The following is a 25,717-nucleotide window of genomic DNA, read 5'->3' as shown; positions in this document are numbered from 1 at the left end:
GAAAGTATTAATTAATTTAAAAAAACAGTCACAGTGGACTATTTACAGTAAACCATCCTTAAAACAAATTGCTATTTTGTGCTCCATATGCGTTGAGCCTCTGTGCCCATGTGAGAGGTTCCCCACTTGCATCTTCTCCAGACTATCCCCTCCTGCCCTCACCCAGGACGAGCTCCCCAGATGTGCTGCTAGGGAGCCCTGCACCTTATGCTGCTGTGCCCTTGGGCCACCCTTAGCATGTCCCTCCAGGAAAGCTTCCCACTAATGACACAGCTACAAGGAGAAGGCCTTCAGCAGTCCAACAACAACCCTTCATCGGCTGGAGATGCTCTGGATTTGTAACAGCTGCATGAGAACAACTTTTGGCCCACAGGAGATAAAGGGCTGGCTGAAAGCTTTCTACTTACAATAGTCGACAGAAGTTCTTCTTAACTGTTTCTCCTTTCAGGAGAGGCCGCTGACCTTTGCAATAGACTGAATGCCCTCGTGCCTTTTCCCTCTCTATCAGAAATGCCATGGTGCGGTACGAGTTCCCCTTCAAATGCCTTCTGCCGCTGTTTTAATTTCTGATTACTTTCCTGCAGCTCAGGCAAGATGCACACCTAAGCCGAGCCTGATGCATGGGTGAAAACAGGAGTCATGTTCATGAGAAGCAACCTCCATCACTCCCCTGCCCACCCAATACAGCAGCCTTCCCAAAACCAGGTTTCTAAACGGGGGTTTGAGCTCCTGCTTTTTCTTTGAAAACAGACCTGTCTGAGAATCTCCCTCCAGGGAGGGAGAAGCCCTTCTGGTTTTGCTGTTCCCTTCCTGCACCTCCAGCCCTCAGGCTGCATCACCCAACCTCTGGTGCAGAACTGCCTCCCTGCACTTTGGAAGCCCACTGAAACCTGTGGCAGACTCCACTCGGGACAACAGGCCACAGTGAGGGGCCCTAAGCCCAAGCCTCGTGTCAGCGTATCTGAAGTTTGACTTCTGAGTGCACAAGGAGCAAAAGCAAACCCTACGCCCAGAACCACCTGCAACAGTTCTGTTCTTGCTGCAGGCAAGCCCAGTGTCTCCAACAGAATGTTTTCCCCTTCAAGGAATAAAAAAAAAAAAGCTTTTGAAATACTACACATGATATGTGGTGGAAGCACTACACACTTATAATGAAAAGCCTTTTCTAGGTCACCTTCAGAGCACACAGGCATTCCCATCTTAATTCAGCACCTGGCTTCCACCAGTCCCCACTGTGGTGTGAAACACAAAGCCGAGGACAGCGCTCCACTGTGGCATCTCCCCTGGCCTGGGACGGGCTGCCCAGCTACATCAGCCCAGTCTCACTTCCCGATCACAACACAGCTTCTCCCAAACCTAGCTTTACTGTCGGCTGCTTTCCCAGATAGAAGAAATGCCTGCCTGCTCACCACATAAGCCAGCCAGCCGGGGCTTTCCACTGCTCGGTTCCAGGTCCAGAAGAAACAGCTGCCCTTTCTCATCTTGCCAAGTCACAACAGTTGGCAGCAAAGAAAACAACACAAGAAACACACAAAAGATGCAGACTGGTGACTCCTGAAGACTCCTGGTGCCTGGAGAAGTCCATTTCCTTCACCTCCTCCTCTGCAGAACAGGCTGAGGAGTGCCTGTCTCAGAGGGGCATCGTGAGGACTGGCTGTTGAATGTTCTGAGCAACGCGAGTGAGACAGGGCCACTCAAAAAGAGTCACTGTTCAGTCGCAAACTAAACAGCTTGTGCTCCCAATGCTGCCGCTGAGAAGGGTCCACTCCTCTCCCAGCAGACAGATAGTTTTGTTTGGCTCTTAATGAGACAGCCACCCTCGGAGCCCTTTGGCAACATGATCATGATTGCACATGAAAAAAACTCATCGAAAAAGTGTGAATGAGGTCATGTTTAACCCATGAAACCACACCTGCCCCCCCCTCCCCCCGCCAGAGGACAGGCTACACCTGATCTGTCTGGTACTCCGAGGCTTCCGATAAGCTTTCAGAAAAGCTCAGAAAGTTTTCCTGGTACTCAGAGCAAACAATCTCAAATCTGTAGTGCCTGAACTCCACTGCAAAGGTGCCGAAGTAGCACAGGAAGCACATCACCAGGCCCCACTGGATCCTGGAAGCATGCATGTGAATGCCTTGTGCCATGAGGATGAAATCTGGAAGAGGCAAGTCAAGGAGAACTAGTGGGAGTAGAGACACCTGCCAGGATGAGAGAAAACCAACAGGGAAGACAAAATCTTAAAAATCAAAGTCAACCCAGATGACGGTCAACCCAGCCAGCCATCTCAGGAGAGCTTGCATGTGGTGCCAGAGATGGAAGGGATATCAGGTGTCCAACAATGCCTGTGGAGCGCAGCAGCTCTCCTACACGGACCAGGGCTTCCTGATTCCAATTCAGGCTGCTAAACATTTACAGAGGGAAAGACTTAGGTGCAGAGAAATCAATTACTTGCTCGAACATCTAACTAGCCAGTGACACAGCCAGCAAGCTGGAGATCTGCCTGCGGGCTCCCACCTGCCAGGAGCCTCCCAGCAAAAGCTGGATCAGATCTCTGCACCGCAGGCAATGGGGACACCCTTCAACCTACATTGTGCAAGCTTTCATTCTCTTTAGATAGCCTGCAAAATCATCCCTTTCTGTGAAATCCAGGAAGCGTCATTCTAAACAATATGGTATGTTATACTTAAAGGAGAAAGAACGCTGCCAGAGACAGAAACCATCCTCCAGGTCCATGCACCCGTGTGCTTGGACCACATATTGCCTGGCATCAGGGTCTCTCAGTGCCGTGCCTCGGGTTGTGTCGGGAGTACTCCATAAAAGCAGTTCTCACCTCCCCTAAAGCAGAAGGCACCCTCCTCAGCTGGGGACCTGCCCTAGCCCAGTGCACATCTCCTCTAAACCTACTGGCTCTTCTGTCTCTTGGGATTTCCTCTGTACTTCAAGAACGCAGCATCACAAATCTTCACAGGTAAAACAAATAAACAAGCAGCATCTCCTATGCTTTAACTGCACAAAGCAGATAATCAGAGACTTTTCATCTTGGGCTTAGTGTAGGCAACCAAAGCTTCATTTCAGCAAACAGCATTCTGTGTCTGTCTTTAAATATCATCTTCTTTCCCTGCGGTGCAAGGGTTATGCACAAGCCACATGAGATAGGGAGCCAGCCCCAAGCTTTTTCAGAGCTGGAGAGGCAGGGGGGCACAGAATGGGTCTCCTGCTTCAGCCTGCCCTCCTCCACAGAGGGCCCAGGCCTTCAGTGCCATGCAGCCAGCTGGGGAGGGCTGGGCGCACCCAGCATGTCAGTACAGGAGCAGCTACACCCTGGCGTACCTGGCTGCTCCTGCTCCCAGCCTGGCAGACACCTCTGAAGACAGCAGCATAGCAGGAGCCTGGCCCAGCTCCTCACATGCAGCCCTACCCCATACACACCCTGGAGGACCTATGGTCTTGGGGCAAGGGGAGCACCACAGGCAAACTCCTACGTTATGTACTCCAAGGTATGATGCTCACCTCCAGATTTTCCCAAGGAAGCTTAAGAGGCAACTGATGGTACATCTTCACATCAATCTGCTATTCCTCTGCACACTGACTGAAATCTTCAAAACCAACCAAGTGACTAAGCAACTGTTTTAAGAACAGGCTGTTCCCTGAAGAGGGGGATTATCTTCCTTGCCATTTATTCCTGACCTCTTGCTTATCCCAGCACTAACTTGATGCAACTATGCAGTGAATGGATCCACCCTAAACAAACACCCAGGGTACAGAGTGCTGGTGTAAACAGAAGGTCTGGGGTTGACAGGCACAAGGTGGAGAGGAAGCCACATGTGCATCCAGCCTGGGTGACCACAGACCCCACAGCCCAAACCTCATTTGCAAAGTACTTAGTCTTACCCAAAGCTTACATGACCCAGCAGCTCTTGGCTACGCTAAGCATTTTTAAAGGCAGAGCTAGATCTACCACCCCGGAGCATTTCAATAAACACATCAAAATCTTCTCATCTTCAGAAATCTCTTTTCTTCCCTTGTTCCTTTGTTCTCCTGAGATTTTGTATCTCAGTATTTTGCATCATCTTAAATGCTACTGTGTAGGTAAGCAGTGGTGCCATTAAATCACACAGATACTATGCAATATTGTAACCACTTTGGATATCACTACCAAGTTTTAGAAACATTTATGAAAGAAGTAAGCCCATCTATGAAACACTGCCTTCTGGTAAAACACAAGTAGCAAAATGAGCCAATCATGCCATGAAGGCAAGCTACACAGCATTCCTAAATGTTTTGAGATCCTAGAAAGGATGCGAGAAGAGCCAACGTTCCCTGCTGCAGAGAGTGTCAGATACGTATGATACCTGGCTTCCCAGGGAGCAGGACAAAAGGATACAGAGCACCACACAGAGGGTGATGCTGGCTGACAGCGCAACTCGTGGAATCCCAGCTTTCCGTCCCTCGTTCTTCAGGTTGATCTTGAGGGTGAGGGCAGACTGGATCCAGCACGCCAAGGTCCCAAAACCAAAGGTCAGCGATGTGCCCACATTGTGGATCTCCTCATCATTGGAAAGCTAGGAACAAACAAAACGGTCATTGTTTGGATGCAACAGGAGCTAGCTGCTAGCTGCTGGGTGGGATAGAGGAGAGTGGGAATAACTGGGGTTTGAGACAGAGATGCTGTATCATTTCTTCTGGCAAAGGTGTAAGGTATCACATAACCAAGATGAGTTGACAGCTGTCACAGTCAAGCAGATCTACTGCTCAAAGCCCAAACACAGTGGAAACTGCAGTTGCCTGGGGACTGCCTCCACAGCTCCCTGACAAGACTCACTAACACAGCGCTCGGAAGTGCATCCTTCCCTGGCTTGATATGATGGCCAGGGCAGGCAAGGACAATCCACTGGGGTCTTGTACAGCTCCCTGCATTGGACACAAACTGTGCGACCTTCAGTGCCAGCTGCATGGAGCAGTGCTGCCTGGGGCAGAGGGTGGCCAAAGCCCTACCACCTCTGCTGAGCTAGCACAAGCCAAAACACAGACACATGCTCCTGGTTTGGCAAGTTTCTATGACCAAAGAGCTTGACAGTCTGTTCCCTCTCCTGCCCATCCTTGACCACTGGGGTCTGAGGCAATATGAACCCAACCTCTCTGGAGTGCAAGTGCTTCTCTCTTCCTTGGGCTCTCATGTTTCACAGGGCTCAGTGACTGTGCAATGCCACAAGGCAAAAGGACAGCCAGGTTCAACAAGAAGAATCTGCAAAGAGATCCCCCGAGGCTGCAAATTCATTCAGAAAGTCCAGCACGGACAAGACTTAAGCCAGACAATCTCTCTTTCCTTCTGCTTCTGAGGCTCTTCTAGAAAAAACAGCAGTCTGTAATTCCTCCCTGCAGCCTTGATTCCTGTTTGGTGATTTAATAAATTTGCACCAAACAAGATGCCGTCTACAAGATAATAGTCTAGTTACTGTGCCTCCACTAATCTTTCCCCTCTCCTCCCTACCTCGAGGTTTTTTTCAAGGGTACGTTCAAATGCTGCCCTGCCCCTCTGGCTTTGCATAACTCTAGTACCCGCAAAAATGGGATTGAGCTGCCTTTCCCAAGGCAGCCTGCACTGCAAGGGACTCAGCCATAACGTCCCTCTGACACACTCAAGCTGTAATTTTCCAGAAATACGGTTTAATGCCACATTCAGCTTAGCAATCAGGCAGGGAAAAACAGGGTTTCATGCTTTTGTGGTTTGGCAAAAGATCTAAGCAAGGATACAGGTAACCAACAAGGAGTGGATAATTAGTTCAGAATTTATAACCAGGCATGATTCAAAGTATCCACTTTTAAATAACAATAATTTGCTCCAAGGAGTGAAAAAAAAGGAAGGAGAGGTTGAAACTACTTCCTAGTACCTTCCCTGTACTAGAAATACTCTTCTCATACCTAGACAAAGCTGTTACAAAAGCCTCATAGTTCCTAGCTGGGAAGCTCTCATGAAAAAACAAGACTCGAGGTTTTTGTCTGGTGCTGTGGAATTAGGAAGACCAGGTCCCAGACAGTCAAATTATCTCACACCTCATTAAAAAACAATAAAAAAAATATGAAAGGACACAAAGCTCCTGCGATTGCTCCACATCCCAAACCGCTACTCACCCTTCCTGCATTGGCAGGAAAAATAGCTCCCTGACTGCAAAGCCAGGAAAGACATCAGTCTACACTGAACTTTCTCTGTTCCTGTCATTATTGGGGGTCATTACTTGCACCCCAGTGAGAGGCAGAGCATCAGGGACAGCAAAGGGATAGGGAAACCTAAGGGCCACTGACTCTAATGCCACGATTTTCACTGCAGACCTAACAGACACGCTTGTGATGACAGTGAACACCCAACCACACAAAGCAACGCTGCGGCTCTGACAGCTTGCTTGCTTGTTTGTATAATGCTGCAGGACAGATCGAGAAGCGGAGGGACCCCCTGCTCAGGCACCCTTGTAGCGTTCCTCTGCTGTGTCCCTCTCGTGGCCAGTCTGAGGACAAGCAGAAGGTGGGTTTAAACAATGTATGTTTTAAATGAAGGACCCTGAACTGCCTGCTAAATCTGTACGGGCAGCTGTGCGCCCGTTCGTGCAGATGTGTACGTAAACTTCCAGGTCAGTCCTTTTACCCAGAACCATCTGTGCCAACCCCTAAGGCTCAAGAAGCTCAGCAGGGTCCCTGCTCAGACTCTTGGCAGGTCGAGGATAAGCATGCAGGTGCAAATCCTACTGGGAATATGTGAAAAATTATTGTGGCACTTCATCTCAGCAGTCAGTGGAGCTACGTAAGCAGCAGACAGAGGTGGCAGAGCAGGTACAAGGAGGGCTGAGGCACAGCCTAACGTATCTCCTGAGCTCACATCACAGGCAGTTCAAAGACCAAAGCAGATGTCCTAGAAAAGCAGGAATCTCACAGCATGGACACAGTGGCCCAAGCCTAGAGCACAGTACCTGAAAGTTGCCGAGGAGGGTCATCCCAAAAGAGGCCAAGCATAATGCCACCAGGCCGCTGACGTTCAGCCAAGGGTTCAGCACCTTCGGCTTCAGCTGAATGAAGCGCAGGACAGCCACGACAAGTGCTGAAAAGGAAACAATGCAAGGTACGTATTAGGTAGAACACGCTGTAGTAACCATCTGGCTGAGGGCTCACGGACCCCTAGCCCTCTTTCCACCCAGAGGGGAGAGCGCACTGCAGGCTGGCTATCTTGGTGCTTCTGCATGGCCCCCTCCCATCACAGACGAGACTAAGCACAGGAAGCATCTCTCTTGTAATCCAGTTACACTGAGCTCCCACGCTTCCTTTTCTCATGATGCTTTATCTAGGAACCGGGTTGCAAATTTTCTGGGGGAAGAGCACCACCTTCCTATTTGCCTGTGAAGCTCCCAGCACGTAGTCTACCACACACACACACCGCCCCGCCCCCCCCCCCCCCCCCCCCCCCCATGTATTCACATTGTGGCAGCTGGGCTTGCATCAAGTTTCACTCCATTCATGAGCACTGAGCTCTCTTGGAGGAGGTACGTCAAACCTCACCTGTATTAGAGAATGTATGAATGGAACACATGTATTTCTGCAGGTTTTTCCGTAACACCCACCGCCTCTTCTCCTCCTCTGAAACAAGTTGCTGGTGCCACAAATGTAAGCCAAAATATTGCACTAATTTTCCACGAACACTGGAAGAACAGTCCTTCCAAGCATACAATTAGCCCAAGTGCTATGACACGACATATGATACATGATATATATGATACATGATATATCATATGATATGACATAACCCCAGGAGATATTCACATTCTTTATTCTTGCCCTCCCTAAGGAATGCTGCATGGAACAACGCGGAAAGCCAAGCAATCAGTTGGCCTTCAGATGGGATTCAAATCAGACCACTAACAAACAAGTTAATTGAAGAGGGAAATTTACTGGTTGTTGCTGAACACCTTCTTATGCTTATGCTCAAACTGAAAACATGCAGGTCATACTGTTGTCTGCAAATTAGATCTACATCTTCCACAAAACCCCTGGTATAATTCCAAACACAGAGTTTAGAAAAATAAGGGCACTGTAACTGAAAAATACCCACTTTTATCCAAACTGCAAAAGATGTTTGAGTTTACTCTCTCACACTTTGCTTTAGTGGATCAATCCACTCCAAATCCTTGAAAACCACAGATCTTTGTTCCCCTAAAAAAGAGAATTTCTGGTTTTCGTCCCTAGGTAATTGTTTGGGACAGCCACTTTGTGACTACTTGAGCTCATGTGCAGGAACTTTTTCATTTCTATTTCTATAGGACAGGATCCTGAAATTATGTGAACTTTTCCTAAAACACTGATGGGAATAACAAAAGGGAATGAAAAGGTCACCTTCCAGCATTATGTGAAAAACAATGGCATTTTCAATATTCAGTAATGTCTATGTTACCCGCATATTTCTGCAGTTTTCCTCTCCTACAGCAATGGCCTTGACACAACTAAGGTGGCCAGAGGTATACACTAAAAGCAGCTCTCAGAAGCACCCAGTACAGCAGAGAAAAGCTTGGCTTTATCCAAAAAGCAGAGAAGAGAAGAGAAGAGAATAGTTCAGTTGGAAGAGATCCACAACAATCATCCAGTCCAAGTGCCTGACCACTTCAGGGCTGACCAAAAGTTAAAGCACGTTATTAGGGGAATGGTCCAAACGCCTCTGAAACACTGACAGGCCTGGGGCATCGCCCGCCCCCCCAGGAAGCCTGTTCCAGTGTTTGACCATGCTCTCAGTAAAGAAATGCTTCCCAATGTCTGGTCTAAACCTCCTCAGATGCAGCTTCGAACCATTCCCACATGTCCTGTCACTGGATCCCAGGGAGAAATGCTCAGCACCTCCCTCTCCACTTCCCCTCCTCAGGAAGCTGGAGAGGGCAATGAGGTCACCCCTCAGCCTCCTTTGCTCCAAAGTGGACAAACCCAAAGTCCTCAGCTGTTCCTCACAGGACATGTCTTCAGCCCTTCCACCAGCTGCGTTACCCTCTTCTGGATGCGCTCAAGTACTTTCACATCCGTGTCAGATTGTGGGGCCCTGAACTGCACACACTGCTCAAGGTGAGGCCACCCCAGCACCCAGGGATAACCACCTCTTTGCCCAGCTGGTTATGCTGTGTTTGATGCACCCCAGGATGCAGTTTGCCCTCTGGGCTGCCAGGGCACATCCCTGACTGGCGCTGAGCCTGCCCTCAGCCAGACCCACAGATCCCCTGCCGCAGGGCTGCTCTCCTGCCGCTCCTCTCCCAGTTCATACCCGTGCCTGGTGTTACTCCATCCTAGGTGCACAGTCCTGCATCTTGACTTGTTAGCTTTCATCCTGTTAATCACTGCTCAGAGCTCCAGTCCATCCAGATCCCTTTGCAAGGCATCTTGTCCCTCAAGAGAGTCAAGAGCACCTCCGGGTTTGGTATCATCAGCAAACTTGCTAATGGTGCATCGGCTCCTGCACCCAGGTTGTTGACAGAAACACTGAACAAAACTGGCCCTAGAACTGGACCCTGAGCAGCAGCTGGTGACTGGTCACCATCCAGACATAGCCCCACTCACTACAACTCTCTGAACCCTGCCCTTCAGCCAGTTCCTCACCTGGTGCACTGTGAACCCACTCATCCCACAGGAGGGCAACTTGTCCAGAAGGATGCTGTGAGGGACAGTACCAAAAGCCTTACCACAATCCAGAAAACCTACATCCGCCACCTTCCCTTCATCCACTAGGTGTGTGACCTTATCATGGAAGGGTATCCAGTTAGGTAAACAGGACTCTCCCTTTGTGAACCCGTTGGCTGTGCCTGATGATTGCATTGCTCTTTAAATGCCTTTCAACAGTACCCTGTATGATCTTCCCTGTCATTTTTCCAGGAACCAAGGTTAGGCTCACAGATCTGTAGTTCCCTGGGTCTTCCCTCATGCCCTTCTGGTAGATCGGAATAACACTGGCCAGCTTCCAGCGAGCAGGGACCTCCCCAGGCTCCCAAGACCTTTGGCAGATGACTGAGAGGGGTCCTGCCATCACATCCACTGGCTCCTTCGGTACTCTGTGATGAATCTTACCAGGCCCCAGCAACTTGGGAACATTCAGCTGATACAGCTGGTCCCTTACGGTTTCAGTGTCCACACATGGAGGAGAGTCACCGCTCCTGCGTTTGTGGTCCTACAACTCCTGGGACCAGGCAGCCCAGGGCCTCTCAGCATTACTGAAGATCGAGGCAAAAAGAGCATGGAATGCCTCTGCTCTACCTCCATCCCTATCAGTCAGCTGGCCATCTTCAGTAAGTATCAGCCCACTGTCTCCTTCAGACCTCCTTTTGCTATTGACATATTTTAAAAAGCCCTTCTTGTTACCTGACACAACACTGGCCAGTTTCAACTCTAACTGAGCTCTGGCCTTCATCCCTGCTCCCTGTATACAGGAAGCACAGCTCTGTAATCTTCCTGCAAAGCCTGGCCTTGCTTCCAGACATCACACAATCTCTTTTTCCTCTTGAGCTCCACGAGGAGTTCCCTGCTCAGCCAAGCTGGTCTTCTGCCCGGCTTGACTTCTGACGCAGTGGGACAGCCTGCCCCTGTGCTCCTGCAAGATGGCTCTTAAAGACTGACCAGCGCTTGCGGATTCCTAAGCCCTCAAAAGCAGATTCCCAGGGTACTCTGCTAAGCAGCTCCCTCAATAGCTTAAAGTTTGCTTTCTTGAAATCCAGGGTACCAACCCTGCTGACCTTTTTTCTCATTACACCAGCCATTTCATGGTATTTCATAAACTCAACAATGGCCAAGGCAGCCACCTATTATCACATCTCCCACAACACGCCTGCAGTCTGCAGGTTCCCTGGTTATATTTCTTCTTGCAACGGAAGAAGCAGCAGTTGAAGCATACAGTACAGCTTAGCTTCAAAATGCTGCACGTCTTTTGTTTGCCTGCCCTTCTTCACACCAGCTGCTCCCCTCACACATGCAACTGCTATCCTCATGTCCACCCAGATCGCATAGTAAGTGAGCATGAAGCTAATTCCTGCTCTTTCAATAAACTGCCTGGACTGGGTGGGACTTGGTGCGGGTTCACAGAGGCTGCTTGACCAGAGGAGCCTTACCTGGAAGGAGCTGAAAAGGCAGGTGTGTATTCACTGCTGTCAAACAGCCACTTCAAGATAAGGAGTAGCATGCTATGCAGAAGTTGTTTTAAGTGGTTTGGGGCTCAGAAGTTTAAATCACATCATCAGAATCCCATTGCACTGTGTGTCAGGCGTATAAATAAAATGTGGGCAAAACCCAGCCTTAGCACAAACTAGAGCCAGAATTATTTCTACTAACTGAGACTCTGGCTCAATATGTAAATCAAGATCTAAAACTGAAGCAAAGCCATACACAGAAATAAAGTGTAAGGGTACCTAAACTCCACCCTGAAGTGGTACTTGAAAATAAAGAAGTTTGTGTCAAGTTTCATGATTAAACATGTTTTAGCAGGTTTTACATCCAAAGCCTCGTTTTTATTATGTCAGATTAAGATTGCTAAAGTATCTTACTCGTGCACATACAGGTCTGGATTAATTTCAAAGCTCAACTCAACTGAATTTCCTGGTTTCTGAAAAGAAACATCATGCCTTTCACAGGCAACAGTGGTGGAACCCACACTTTGAGGGAATAGCTCAGAGCAAAACTGAAAGCACAACAAATCACCCCGTATAAATAAATAAATAAATAAATAAATAAATAAATAAAAGTACCACTACAGAAGAGCAAATCAAGGTTAAAATAATGAATTATTTGCCATTTAAGTTTGGGATAATTTGTTGAAAATACACACAGGTGAAGGTAACAAACAGTTTTAAGAACCAAACACAAACACCTTTTTTCAAGTACTTTTCAGGTATTTCTTCTCTTTGTGATGTTTCCCTCTTATTTCCACTCCTGGGAAATGCCAGTAAAATTCCACAGATCTAGTAACTGAATTTAGGAAGGGTTGGGGTATGGGGGGACTTCAGCACAGATGAAATTATGTATAATCAGTCGCTGCATTTGTCAGTATTCCCATACAATTATCCCACATTCACAGCATATAACAAAAACCACCATACAATGAAACAGCGACACTGATTCCAGGCTGAGACAATATAAGACATAAGAATAAATCAAAACCAATAAAGTTCAAATGCATCCAGCTTCATTCTGTTTTTCTACAAATGGAGACAAAACAATACTGTCTTAATCAGTAGTCATTGCAGTTTAAATGATTTGGTTTCACATCATCAGAATCAAGAACAGTATGTATGGGATATTACTTATGGTTCAGTGATTTCTTAAAACAAATCATGAAAGAGAAAAAAAAACATTCCCCTTGTGGTTCCTACCTAGAAATGCTGCCATGTTCATGACTTGGCTAAACACACAGCTTGCAGGAGGTGCATCACCTGCGATACTTGGAAAATATAAATGTATCATTGTAACCTTAGGATGGCAAAGGCACATGAATAACAACCATTAATCAGAACAGTAACTGGAAGAAAATCATTCACTTACCTGATATAAGGTGGTCTTTTGGAACCAGGCTTCCTAAGAGACACAGATGCATAGGAACAAAGATTCAGGATTTTCTTTCCCAGTCAGTTTTCATTGTTTTATTATTTTAAAGAAACAAGCGATTGAACGTAAAGCCCACAACCAGCTCTTACCTATCTGGTACATTTAGTGGGAGAATTTTGTTGTCCTCCACTGCTATAAAGTACCTGTCAAAAAAACCAAAAACAAAACAACCAACAGTGTAAAACCTCATTCTGACTCCAGTTCCAAGTATCACTGAAACAACACCTTAAGTGTCTCAAAGCCCACTGTCAGGATCTGCTGGAGACAGCCTGTGTTTCTCTCTGCTCGAGCTGGCAGTGCTCAATTCCCGGCCTAAATATGTGCCTCTCTCTGCATTGCATCTGTTTTGCATGGTCAGGTAGACAAACAGGGTCACTGGACTGAGCTGCCTTAAAAATAACCAACCAGGGGAAAGGTTTTCATTTTTAATCCAGGTCATTTGATTCATCTGGTTTGCCACAGTCCCCCATCCACAAAAACTGTTTTAATACAAACAGAGGGAATGGGTGGGACAAGAACAACAAGCAACAGGGGTCAGACAAATAGCTTAAGCTGGCCCTGCAGCTGAAAAACAACATCCACAGACCGTGAACAAAGCCACATCCTACAATATAACTGCCTCTCAGGTTGAGCATAGCTGCTGATCACGTATTTATCACTCCCAAATTCACACTGCAGTTGTCTGCCTGCATGCTTGGAGACAGCCCAGCTCAGGGCAATGCAAGTCTTGTGTGCATTTTGATAAGTAGTACTAGTGAGAAAGTGAGGTGTCAGCATTAAGGTGCTGGCAAGTCATCAGTGCAGTGCTCGACGCTGTGGATTTTGAGTCTGCACCCCAAAGCAGGGCCTAAGTGCTTCTCCCAGAGCTCTACCAACTCATTCAAAGAAAACGTAATGAAAGAGAATTTTTGCATTTTTGCCTGTTTCTTTTCAGGCACCTCCCAGTAACATGATCCAGGAAGAAGGTAAGGTCTGAAACTTGGTCTGGATAGCACAGAAACTCAGGGATAAAAATGTGATTCTCCAGGTCATGAACTGGCACGGACTGGCCCCTGCCCATACCATGGTGCCTTCCCAGCCCCACAGTAACTCAAAGACAGAGCATCCCCAAATGGCTCTCTGTACTGAGATGCAGCCCACACTACAGTGGTACTTCCGACTGCCCCAGCCTAACTTGGGCTTACTTAATAACCAAATAACCAACAGGAGATAACTTACACTATCCATAATCCAGCTGATGTGAACAGGGTGAACACAAGAGGTAAAAACATCCACACACTGCATTTCTTCCCATCCATACCTGCTAGAAACAAAGAACAAAGTAAAAACAAAAGAAAGAGGGAAGAGGTAACCACTTGCCTTGGCCCCCTGCCTCTTGAAAGTGGGAAAAGCATCTGCACAGCAGCTGCCAAAGCATCCCAAGATCAAGCTCCTAACAGCCAGGCAGCAGGCACTGAAAACCTTTCATACTGTCATTATTAGCACAAGGGGTTAACCTGCTGCACACAACAGAGCATAAAAACAAAGGCACAAATTGCCTGGAGTTGTGGAGTGGAAGACTTTTCAGACACGCCTACAGAATTTGAGTGGTTTTCAAAGTATTTTTCCTAAGGATTTTGCACAAGGTGACACCACAAGACCCACCGCCCTAACTCCTTGCTACCTCCCACAGGCACAAGGCATGGCAGCCTCCTTCTCAGGATCATTACTGATTCCACACACGCTGCCTCAGCAAAGCCTGCAGCATGAAGGGAGAAGGATGCACGTGCTGTCTCCTCATCTCCACAAAGCACAGGACCAGCTCCCATCCTGGCTGCAGCAATCAGCTAAAAATAGCATTCAGCTGCACTCAGAGCGGAGCCGAGCTCCAGTGCCAGCACCCAGAGTACTGTCAGGATGAGGTGTTACAAACAGCATCAGCTCTTGACATGAAGACACTGTGAAATCCTGCACGGGGTGTAAGGATGCTGTGTACACCACCTCCTGAGGAAGCGTTTGTGCTCCAGACAAGATCACATTGGATGAGCATCTGAGATGCAGGGCTGTTCCTGCAGCAGCGTGCAATTCAGAAATGCTGCTGCGTTGCTGTGCTGCGGACACAGAGAGCCCTATGTCTCCCTGCAAGTCCCCTGACAATGGAGCAAACATATCCTCATGCTCTGTCCTCCTCCGTAAACGTTCCTCCAGGCACCAGCACAGCCAAAAGACACAAACAAACAGAGTGTGAACACCATGAGGCTCACAGCTCTGGTCCCTGCTTGACTTTCACCGGGGCAGCAGCAGCACCTGTGCCCTTGTGCTCTGCTTCCTCCTCCCTCTGTAGCCTGCTGCAGGGCAGGCATTTCCTGGGGTCACTGAGGTCCCCATGGGACAGGGTGCCAGGGCAGCTTGGACATGATGGCCTCTCATTACACCCTGCTTGTATTTGCAGCTCAGTTACCTCATCCAGGTCCTTAAAGCAATGACTTTTCCCTTTGCTCTGAAGAAAGCACCCATGTTGTCAGCCTCCTCCTCCTCCCAGGTGCCCTGGCTTTCCTGCACCTGCAGCACAGGAGCCATGGTCTCTGGGGGCTGCTGCCCTGCCCTCTCCCCTATGTGAAAAGTCACAGAAGAGAGTAAGCACCCTCACCGTGCCACAGCCTGCCCCCAGCTCACAGCTCCCACATGGCAGCTCTGGGCTGCAGAGTCAACACTGGCAGGACACTGCATGGGGCCCACAGCAGCAGAGGCTGAAGGAGTTGAGGTGAGGCTCCCCAGACCCTGAAGAAGGCATGGCAGCATCATACTTACCCCTACGGGCCAGCTGTCCTGTCTTCACATCCCTGCCAGGGTACAAAACAAAACCCTTGCAGTACCCTGATCCACACCACACTTGCACAACACCATGAGGCCACGACTTGGTGCTGTCTGTACAGATAGCCTCGAGTGAGGCTGAATGGCAAACCTCAAAAGACAGAAAAGCACTCAAATAAGGTCTCTCCCTGACCTGGGAGCAGAGAGAACTGCAGACAGGGAGCATGAAATGATGCCAGCATTAAGTATGTCAATTTAAAAGGCAGTCAGCTGCTGCATGTACACAGATCTTTAGCGTGGTGTAACAGATCAGAAGAAATTATCAATGAGGGTGGACTAGATTTCCCCACCCATCTCATCTCTATTCCTCTCCTCCCACACCGGAGACACAAAGCATTTCCCAGCTCTGTTCCCCGCACAGCCCTGCTGCAGCAGTCACAACTGTTCTGTGAAGCTCTGCCCTGGCCTTTTCCTCTCGCAGCCCATCAACATGCAGCAGCGTCCCTTGGCTGGTGTTGGCCATCGCTCTGGTACCGGGAGACCTTACCAGCAATGTCAAAGACCACTTCCAGGTGGCAGCTGCCTCACCTGCAGCAGGGTGCCCCTACCAGACCCTGGCAGCACAGTGCCCAAGTGCTGGCACTCTGTGCAAGCCATAGCTGTAGCCGAGTTCCCTGCTCCTGTCTTGACTGAAGGGGAGTAGGCAGGTAATGTCACCTTCTGTTACAGCCCGTGTTCCCTCTGCAAGGCTGTTAATGCAGTGCTCAGCTCTCCTCTTTTCTCTGGTGGTGGCTGGACTAAGCCAAGGTGACACAATTCTTTCAGGTCAGGGGATGGCAGATCTTACTATTTACCCTTCCCCTTTGGAAATGTACAAAGGATTCATATAAGCAATAAAAGCAAATACTAGCCATAATACTTGTCTTCGTTAACAGGTTGCCACAGCTCCTCCGCCTTCCAGCACGCCTCCCAGCCAAGAAATAGCAGCCTTCACAAGCTATTTCAGCGCTGTCTGTCGTGCAGAGAGGGAGGTGGCACGGGGCTTTTTCCTCAAGCAAAGCAGCAAGGCAGCACACAGCGATGGTGACTCCACACCAGGGTAAGGTGGGGAAGTGTGAAAATGCTGTCCAGATAACTATTACTCTGTGCTGAGCTCTGCTATGGAGCCGGGGCAGGACTGGTGCCCAACCTCATTAAAGGCAGCGTGACACAGCTGCAGATTCATCCCCTTGGAAAACAGCCCTGTGCTTACTATACACTGTGCTGTACAGAGTCCCCTTCTATCAACCAGTAACAGAAAATGACATCCAAATCAGTGCATAATTAATGAATGACCAGCATAGAGCGCAGCATCCCAATGGGAAGCCAGGGCCATAGTTCAGAGAAACACATTAATTTCAGCCAGTTAAAAAGAAACACCTAAAGAACATACCCCCTGCATACCTCTCATCGCAGCGGTTGCGTTTGCACCAAGGAAAAAGGACAGCACTCCCAGGGAGTGCAACAATGACCTGCATGGGGCCACGTCTTCACCAGAGCTCAGTGCAGCCAGGGCTGGACCTTTTGCAAAATAACCACCCACATCAGGCCGGCCAGCCTCACAGGGTGCCAGGTTCTGTGCAGGCTTGCCTCTCAAAGCAGGCAGCAAGAACTGACCAGGAAAAGATGTTACTGCTACGCACCCTCCTCTGACAGGCTCTGTGCCGAGGCATGGGTGTGGGACAGCACGAGCAAATACTCTCCAGCACGCCCTTGGATCGAGAGCAGGGGGGCAATAGCTGGACGAGCAGTGTTGCTAGCCCCTGACAGCCCACACAAGAGGAACAGGCTGCCTGCATCTGACAGCTGAAATACCAAAAGCCGGAAAGAAAGGTCCCTTTCTCCCATGTCCCCAGATGACAATACCTTTTAATGCTATCCATTGGCACATGCCACACATTCTTGAAGATGTTTCACCACCTCCATGTGGGCAGAGGATGGTTTAAAACCAGGACTGAGCTTCTGCACATTTCTCATTCACTCCCTCTGTGTTATTTGGGCACCAGGAACAAAATTACACGTAACCTCACTTCCCTTCCACAGGAGAAACCCTAAGCATGTGCCAAACCTGCCTAGCTTTGCACTGGCGTTCAGCAAGCATTCTCAGCAGTTGCCTTTGGGTTAACCTGTCCTCTTCAGGGAACGGCTCTGATGTTCGTGTCTTCAAGCCAGGAGACCTCCATGCACACTAAGACCAGCACTTCTAACAGCAGCCAGGAAAAAGAGAACAAGCAACCCAAATGACAGCCTCCCCTGAAACACCACAGCAGTTTAGCCAAAACAAAATGCCAAGAGTGATAGGAAAAATAACCTAAATTCTCTGTGGGAAATGTAGGAACAGTTTCTTTGACAGCTAGGTGCTCCACAGGGAGGACATAAAGTCAACCTTGTGCTTCACCACTCTGTTCTGCATTGCCGTCGTGACCAGTGATGCCAAATCTGAGTAATCAACTCCAGCTGGCCACAACAGCCATCTCCACCAGCCCATGTTTTCACAAATAAACATACTGCATCCAGGAGGCAGTGGGTAATTGCATACACCCATCTGTCTTCCATTTTTAAGGCTTGCACAGAAAGGCCTTCAGTGACAGAAAGCCCTCTTGGTGCAATAGATTCACAAGACTAATAAAAACGTGTTTTCAGCTTCACAGCTGACCCCAGCCAGAGTCAATGCACCTTCCCAAAAGCACATGCTGTAGTTTTCCAGCCCCTCTTGACTCACAGTCTCACACCATCATTGCAAAAACCCTGCTGAAGCACGCTCCTGCTGCCCGCTACCATGGATCAGGGTGCAGAACTGCAAAGGGTTTCACTCCAGCACTGCCACAGGGTGTGTCTTGAGAATTCCTCTCTATGCAGGCTTACTCCCTTATCTTCATTCCCATTTTTATGTCTAAATCTGCTCAGACTGTCACCTGTTTGCTCTGCTCTTATTAACATTGCCCCACTACACCCCCTCAACCAATTAAACTCCCATTCCTCTAACATACACACTTCAATTACAGCAGGCAGCTCACCAAACGTATACCGCTGCTTGCTGAAGGTTCATTTAATGTGAGCATCTTAATTTCATCTGCCAAGCAAAACTACAGGCTCCTCCTGAAGTTGCTTTTGCCACAGAACATGAATGTAAGGAAGGAAAAAATTACCATGTTAACAGCATCGTACATCTTTTTTAAGACTGGAGCATGCAGATGCATTTCAAGGGTCCATACGCAAGCTGTGTAACAAGACAGAGCAACGCTCCTGCATTTCACACTGCTAGGCCATTGAGTCATTGCAGAGAATAGGTGGGGAGGCAGAAGCACTGGGAGGAGGTGGAGGATGCTGTTCAAAATATGCGGCAAGTCATAAAGAATTGCTGTCAGTCAGCAACGATCAAAGGGGAACGAACACAATTTGTCTTTTGGGGGAGCCCACTCTCTGTTGCTCTCTTGCTTTGAAAAGCAAAAATAACCACAGTCACTTGATACCTAATCACTGTAACAGAGCGGATACAAACCTGCGCATTACATAACGTGCCACCCACAAGTCACAAATGCCAATGCAAGAAAACAGAACATTTTCAGGTTTATCTCAAGGTTCCCAGACTGAGTGCACGACAAGAGATAAGGCATGCCAGAGACTTGTAAACACGTAACAAAATAGTGGGGTAACAGGAAAAGAAGCGATCCCCTCTGACAGCAGGTTATGATGCTCTGCTTGCTCTGGGTACCCACCTACCGTCTCGAGGGTGTGCAGAAATGTCTTTTTCATTTATTTAATATACGAGAGGAATGGGAAAAGGTGAAGACATTGCTGAGTTATGTATGGGGGAAGCAGAAGATGCTTCAGTAATCTTGCAACAATGTTAAGAGACAATGCTTTCACCCACAGAAACATCTATATGTATTTCATGTCTCACTTCGCACACTGTAAATGCATTCAGTGTGCTAATGAAATGCTCTGGCCAACACAAACTTAACAGTGATGGGCGAAGCGCACCAAAGGAACGAAACCTTCTAGCCACCAAAAAATGGGGGCAGAAAAGGCTGTATTAGCATCCACTTGCCCACACTGTCCCTCCAAGCTTCCCCAGGAAGCAGTCTCCTGGAGTTGTGTAGAATTAATTTGTTATCAATGCTGTAAATATATATAGATTCAGCCTTTCCCGAGTGCCTTGGTAAGAAGCCTATGCAAATGACAGTGTATCCTACCCAGAGATACTCCTGCAGCACCCCTGGGTCCCGATATCAGTGTCACTCCTCTGCACCCTACTGTCCTTCGGAGAGTGCCCTGGGTATGCTGCTTCCCGCTGCCGCACCACCTGTGCCCTCAGCCGCACGGGGGTACTTACAGGCCATTTGTGAACCAGCGTTGAGCCGCTGCGTTACAGCCAGAGACACTGACTGTAAACTCTTCTGGGCTGAGTCTGCCTTTCTCGCATTTGGCGTTGTACAAACTAGGCACGTCCTGCTTCAAGACCAGGCTCCTGGATGTTATAAAAGAGAAATTAATATGATTTTCCACCTTAGGACCAGAGGGGTGTTTTGCAGGCTTTGACAGCGCTGTGCTCTGACCCGCGCACCTACGTCAGCCCGCAGTGACTTCCGCGAGGTCCCACTGGTGCCACGAGCAGGGCTCAGGCAGTCATGGCCCTCAGCCTGCACCAGGCAAAGGAGGCAGAGGCAGGAGCTGGGTAAGGCAGAAGGTGCTCATCCAGTTTAAACAGAAATAGCTGGGTCAGCAGGTGGTAGAACCAGCTAGGAGCAGCCAGGACTTAGTGAGACTCACAGCGAACTGAGGATCGCTGCATTTTGCCGGTGCTGTGTGTTTGTTTGTCCTAGGGACCCCACTCTGCTTGGGAGCACCCACGGCAAGATTCAGCCCTCCCAGCTTCTCGTGACTTCAGGAGCTGTATGAGCCAGGCAGCAACCAGCCCCCAGCAAGTCCTCCCAGTGCAGGTGTGTTGGACTGCCCATGCCCCAGGGCAGATGCCTCACGCCTCTCCAAGAGCAGAGGTGCTCAAGACTGGGGCCACTTTAGCCAGACCTCTCCTGAGATGCAAGAGAAGTCTCCAGCAGAGAGTCTTAACGCAGACCCAACCCCACAGTCCCACACCATCACCACAAGGCCACATTTTCCCCTTACACAATTAGCCAGCCCTCTGGTCTGGGATGCCTGTGAGAACAGCACTTACCCCAAAGTCTCAGCCAAACCCCAAAGTGAGAACTGCTGGAAAACGAGGAGGGCTATTTATGTCCTCATAAAAGACAGCAAAGCTCTCCCTGCTGCAGCTATGCTGTGAGGAAGGAGTCTCTGAAACCTCCTCCTTGCTCTGCAAGTCATACACAAATGCAGGCAGGTGTTGTGTCAAAGCCCAGGAAGTCTGAGGCACCGTGCAGACAGGCTGTCCAGTGACCACCCTCCACCTTAACCGCCCCAATCTAATGACCATTGCCTGAACCAGCAACAAGTAGAACAGGTGTTTCTCCTCTTGTAAGGTACAGTGATCTTGACAATGATTGATAGAAGTCTGCAGACGTGTTTTATTTGCTCCTCAGTTCCAAAACCATGAATGCCTTCAAGCATTTCCAATGTGCGTGAGCAAGCAAAGCCAAGACACACATTACAACAGAAAGGGGCAGACGCCTGCCCGAAATTTCTGTCCCATTATCAGGAAACAACGTAAGTGTTGGGAGCAGCAAAGACCACACAACAGGGAGGTGAAACCTGGCAAAGACAGGTACATCATGTCGACTTACAGATAAGCTTTGAAGGTAAGGAAAGACAAACTAAGCCCAGAAGAGCAGACTTCACAGAGCAGTTATTCCTGATTATAGCTTCTCTTCCTGTACTTCATGGATGAGAGAGTACATGCCTTGAAGGCCAGAACAGCTCCAGGTTTCCCTCCCCTTGCTACCCCACCACTGTTTTTTTCCCCAACAAACACAAAACACACACTCAAGCTACAGAGCTTCCCATGCAGTGTAAGCAAGGCTTTTCCCAACGGTTCACCTTGTCTTTCTCCTCTCTTGCCCCTTCTACCCCTCTCCTATCCACTGTTTGGAAGCACAAGCTCCTTTCTTCACTGCACTTTGCAGCTCTATGCTTTTGAAGAGCTGTGCACTGTCCCCAAAGCAGCATTTCCTTATGCTACACCAGTGGGCACCACCAGCTGAAGCGTAAATACCAAGCAGCCTGCACGTGCCAGTCATGGGGAAAACACCCAAGGCCCGTGAGTTTTCAGGGAGTGTGGCACAGCACATCGAGCTTTCTCAGGACAGTTTTCCCTCACCAACCTCTTCAGCCTGAGGACTCCTGTACTACTCACATGGCAAACTAAGGTCCTCTTCCCCTTGTATTGACCACCAAAGCACCAGAGAAGCAGCAATGACATGATGGGCCAGAGGGTAAACTGCAAGGAATGGACATGCAGTACCCATGACTTGCCTTTTGTCATTACTCTAAGGTAGCCCTCTCTGGCATACAGACTGTCAAGGGTACGACCTACCACATGCGTCTTTTAGCTCTGTTTAAACCTGTGGAAATCCTTTGTCCTGAGACAAGGTAAGCAATCACATAAGCATTTCTGTGGCTTTCACCACTGATGCACCAGTATTCCTTATTTGTAGGAATTAGTTAAATTTATTTACCACTCTCCCAGGCTGCTGCAATCATTAATCGCTGTTTGCAAAGTGCTCAGGTGAGCTATGAGGAAGGTGCAGTACAGCGTTTCACTTCATGCAAACCCATTGAAAACATAATAGAGGGAACGAGGGAACAGCCTCCACCTGCTGAACAGGGGCCAAGCCTGCAAGGCTGCTGTGACCAGCCTCTCGAGCACACCCAGAGGGCTTAAACGTTCTGCTCCCTTTTGAAATATTTTCAGAGACAGGCTTGCCTGTAGCACAAGAGATATACATTAAATTAAAAACCACACGAAACCACCTCTAAGAGCATTCAGCCGCACCAAGACCACACTGGGAAGGCTCTCCTTGACAAAGCTGTGGCCACCTCCAGTGGGCAAAACCCACTCCTGCAGTCCTGTGGGGTCAAAACTGACAGGCCACTTGCTGTCCTGGCTCAGGCAGCCATCACTGCTGATCCCCACAGTTCCTCATGGGGAGCAGGAAATAAGATAGGGAGGGCAAAAGTTCTCTCCGTAACTACCTGGATCTGCCCCAGCTCAGGAAATTGAAAGGGGGATGCTGGACACTCCCCGCACCATTGCAGCAGACTGGCCCAAGTTCCCCAGGCTTTTCCTCCCTTCCCACTGCTCCCTGCAGGAGAGGCAGTCCAGACCTCTCCTAACAGCACCAGAGAGCACCTCGGCCTCCCCTCCCACTGGACTCGCTGACCATGCCACCTGTTCCACTGGGCAGCACAGCACCCAGGCACTGGGGAGGAAGCCTCTGTTTTTATGTGTGGTGGGCAGGGTGAGGAGCAGGCTTCCCTTATGCCTTGCACACAGGACCTGCCCTCCCCGAGGGAGCCAGGTCTGTACGCCTGCCAAAGGCAAACACTTCTCAACTGAGCAAACAGCACTCTTACAGAGAGACTGCTGCTCTTGTAGGCAGCTCTCCCTTGCAGGCACGACCATCCAGAGGCATCCAGAGCATTAAAAATTTGCATTAAACCCCATGCAAGGTAATCTATAGATAGTTTAACAATTCCTTTCATGGCTTCTGAAGCTTCATCACTCTTCTTTTCCTCTCCTCCCTCCTCCTCGTTACTCCACCCTTCTCCCTCCTCCTGTTGCCTTTCATACCTCTCACGCCACCTTCATCCCCGCACCTCAGGTGACCACTTCTGCAACCTGTGGGGACCCAAGGTGAGGGGAGCCAGGCACCTAGGGAACTTTGCAAGTCTTCTTGAGACAGCAAAAAATATCGTTATCCCCATTTTACGCAATGGGGCCAGTGAGTTGCTCACCGAGAGGTCACATGGGAAATCGGTGACACAGAGAAGCGAACACTGAGAGTCCTGGTCCAAGCCCTCTACTGCAGCAGCAGCTTCATCACCTGCCAGCCACCTTCCCTCACAGTTTATTCCTCCCAATATATTGCTTAGGATCGTCTCCCTCCTTTCCCACAAACCTTTCTCTGCTTTTTTGGTCCTGCTTATCCTGCAATCAGAGCTCATTGTTTCAGCTTGGACTGTAAGATCTGGATCTTGAAATGCTTTTGTTGGGCCAAACCACAATCTTGCAATCTCGGGCTGCCCGGAAATGGCTAGGGGTGGAGAGGAAACCACGGACATGACATTACTTCCAAGAAAAAACAATTGAAAATGTTGGTGTTCATACAAGCACACATCCCCGCTCCGCATCTGAAAAGCAAACACTGCAGCACAAAGAATCTTAAAGAAGGGGAAACGAAACAACTGCACTGACTTCTACCATCCAGGCTCAGAAAACGCTGACAGCTGGACACGAGGAACAGAATAAGCAAATAGTTTGACTTTTAACAGTACAACAGTGAAAACAGGAGCCAAACGTTTCTCAAGCAAATACGAGTCCCCATTCTTGACCCTGTTACCCAGAGGCAGAAAGCCAGCAAGAATCAAGACCTCTTCTTTTAGGCACTTTTATCCATTTGACGAGACATGACAGGCGGGCGGTATGTTGGGATATACCTTTCGCACACTTCCCTCCTCCATATTGAGTTGCTGTTCATAATTAACCATACACGTGTACATTGCTATGGCGTAAGGACCATGTGAATATTGATCGGACAGTCCTTAAGGTCACTTTAAAAAAAAATATAAAAAAATAATAATAAAAAAAAGGCAGGAGGGCAGAGCGGCTCAGAACTCCCCCAGGCTTTCCAGCCTGAGGACTCTGAACCAAGCACGCTGCTGCAAGAGAGAGGTAAGGCTGAGGTGCCAAGCGACCCCATCACCCTGGGACACCAGCGCCCAGCACCGCCTGGTCTCATTCTCTCAGAGGCAGGATCAGGATCTTGCCCGTCCTTCCCCAGGGAGCCCAGCAGCCTCTCCCCAAATCTGCTCCCCTCCCGGGAAGGTAACGGGACACAGCCCGCACCTCAGGCATGCCGCCGGGACGTGGGGGCGGCAGGACCTGTCCCACCCCACAGCCCCAGCCCAGGCGCTTCCCCAGCCGCGGGCAGCGGGGTGCCCGATGGCCCTGCCGAGCCCCGCCACCGCCAGGTCCCCAGCGCCGGCGGGACGCCACAGGGGGTTCGGACCCGCGGCCCAGGAGAGCCCCTCCGCCGCCGAGCCCTGCAGGCCCCGGGCCAAGCGGCCCCAGCCGCCTCACCCGGCCCGCGCCTCCCTGCCTGCCCCAGCAGAGCTCGGCACGGCCAGCGCAGGGACCGGGGCTCCCGCCGAGCCCCCGCCCGGCCCCCCGCCGGGCCCGCCCGGCCCCCCGCGGCCCCGGGCAGCCCGGCCGCCCCCCGCCTAGGCCGCCCCCCGCCGGGGGCACCCAGGCCACGGGCGGGGAGGGGGCCACGGGGCAGGGGGAGCGACGGCCGGCGGGGGTGCGCGACGGGGCGGCGACAGCGCGCCGGGAGGGGGCGGGGGGAGCGGGGGGTCCCGACGCTCGTCCCAGTCGCCGCGGGGGCGGCTCCTACCTGCGGGCGGCTCCGGCGGCGGCGGCTCCGGCCCCGGCAGCGGCGAGTGGGGGGCGGGCTGGGCCGAGCGGGGCGGGCCGTGCCCGGGGAGGTGGCCCGGCATCGCCGCCGCCCCGCACGGGCGGGGCCTGCAGCCGCGGCGGCCGTGGGGCTCGGCTCGGCGCGGCCCTGCTGTCCTGCGGCCCCGCCGGGCCGGGGGCGGTGGGGTGCGGCCGCGGCGCCCGCTGCCCCCGTCTCCGCCGAAACCGAGCCCCATGCTCAGCTCCGGCACCGGGCGCGGGCCCGGGCAGGCTGTTCCTGGCACCGCGGCGGGGCGGGCTGAAATCGGCCGCGAACGGGTCCCTTGTCCAATGTCGCCCCCAGCCCGCCCTCCGCAGTCCCGGCAGCACCTGCCCAGCCTGTGGCCCTGGGCAGCCCTCAGCCGACGGGGAGACCCGAGGGAAGCGGCCAGCCAGCAGCAAGAGACCGCAGGAACAGCCTGTGCCAGGCTGTCCCCTGCCACCCCCTTGCCCTTTGCGAACGGACGGTGTGCTTCGTGGTCACCGTCAAGCCTCTCTGCGGTAGGAATTTTGAGAGGAAACATTCCCAGCAAAACAGGTTGGCAATAGCCACTGGGGAAGCTTTCCTGGGGTGGAGGGATCCCTTCGCTGTCTGACCTTCGTGGGGTTAAGTCAACATAAACCTACCACCTTTTTCTCCTCTCCCCTCTC

General features: G+C 50.4%; 1 protein-coding gene across 4 annotated transcripts; it reads right to left on the bottom strand.

Moving 5' to 3' along the window:
• Window positions 1-1,637: 1,637 nt before the first annotated feature.
• On the bottom strand, window positions 1,638-25,717 carry TMEM150C (transmembrane protein 150C). 4 transcript variants are annotated; one of them, XM_080393325.1, is made up of 9 exons: window positions 25,008-25,072; window positions 19,772-19,906; window positions 13,822-13,906; window positions 12,693-12,746; window positions 12,541-12,573; window positions 12,372-12,439; window positions 6,960-7,087; window positions 4,382-4,559; window positions 1,638-2,152 (listed from the first exon to the last, which is right to left on the bottom strand). In XM_080393325.1, the coding sequence occupies exons 2-9, from the start codon at window positions 19,776-19,778 to the stop codon at window positions 1,944-1,946; spliced, it is 762 nt and encodes a 253-aa protein (XP_080249451.1). In that variant the 5' UTR covers window positions 19,779-19,906; window positions 25,008-25,072; the 3' UTR covers window positions 1,638-1,943. The 4 variants fall into 4 exon arrangements, with proteins under 4 accessions (XP_080249451.1, XP_080249452.1, XP_080249449.1 ...); XM_080393326.1 differs by having other exon boundaries at window positions 13,822-13,903; XM_080393323.1 differs by lacking the exon at window positions 19,772-19,906 and having other exon boundaries at window positions 13,822-13,903; window positions 25,008-25,717.

This window comes from Falco punctatus, assembly GCF_963210335.1.
Source record: "Falco punctatus genome assembly, chromosome: 1".
NCBI classification, from domain to species: domain Eukaryota; kingdom Metazoa; phylum Chordata; class Aves; order Falconiformes; family Falconidae; genus Falco; species Falco punctatus.
Note: the sequence above shows the minus strand (reverse complement) of the source record. Positions and strands in the feature narration are given on the sequence as shown.

Excerpts from the sequence above, each read along its gene's own strand:
- TMEM150C (XM_080393323.1), bottom strand. The coding sequence starts at position 25,590 with ATGTTTCCTCTCAAAATTCCTACCGCAGAGAGGCTTGACGGTGACCAC. Across the intron at positions 12,747-13,821 it reads TCAGCTGGATTATGGATAGT|GTACTTTATAGCAGTGGAGG; the intron begins GTAAGTTATCTC and ends TTTTTTTGACAG. Across the intron at positions 4,560-6,959 it reads CCCTCCTCGGCAACTTTCAG|CTTTCCAATGATGAGGAGAT; the intron begins GTACTGTGCTCT and ends GTTTGTTCCTAG.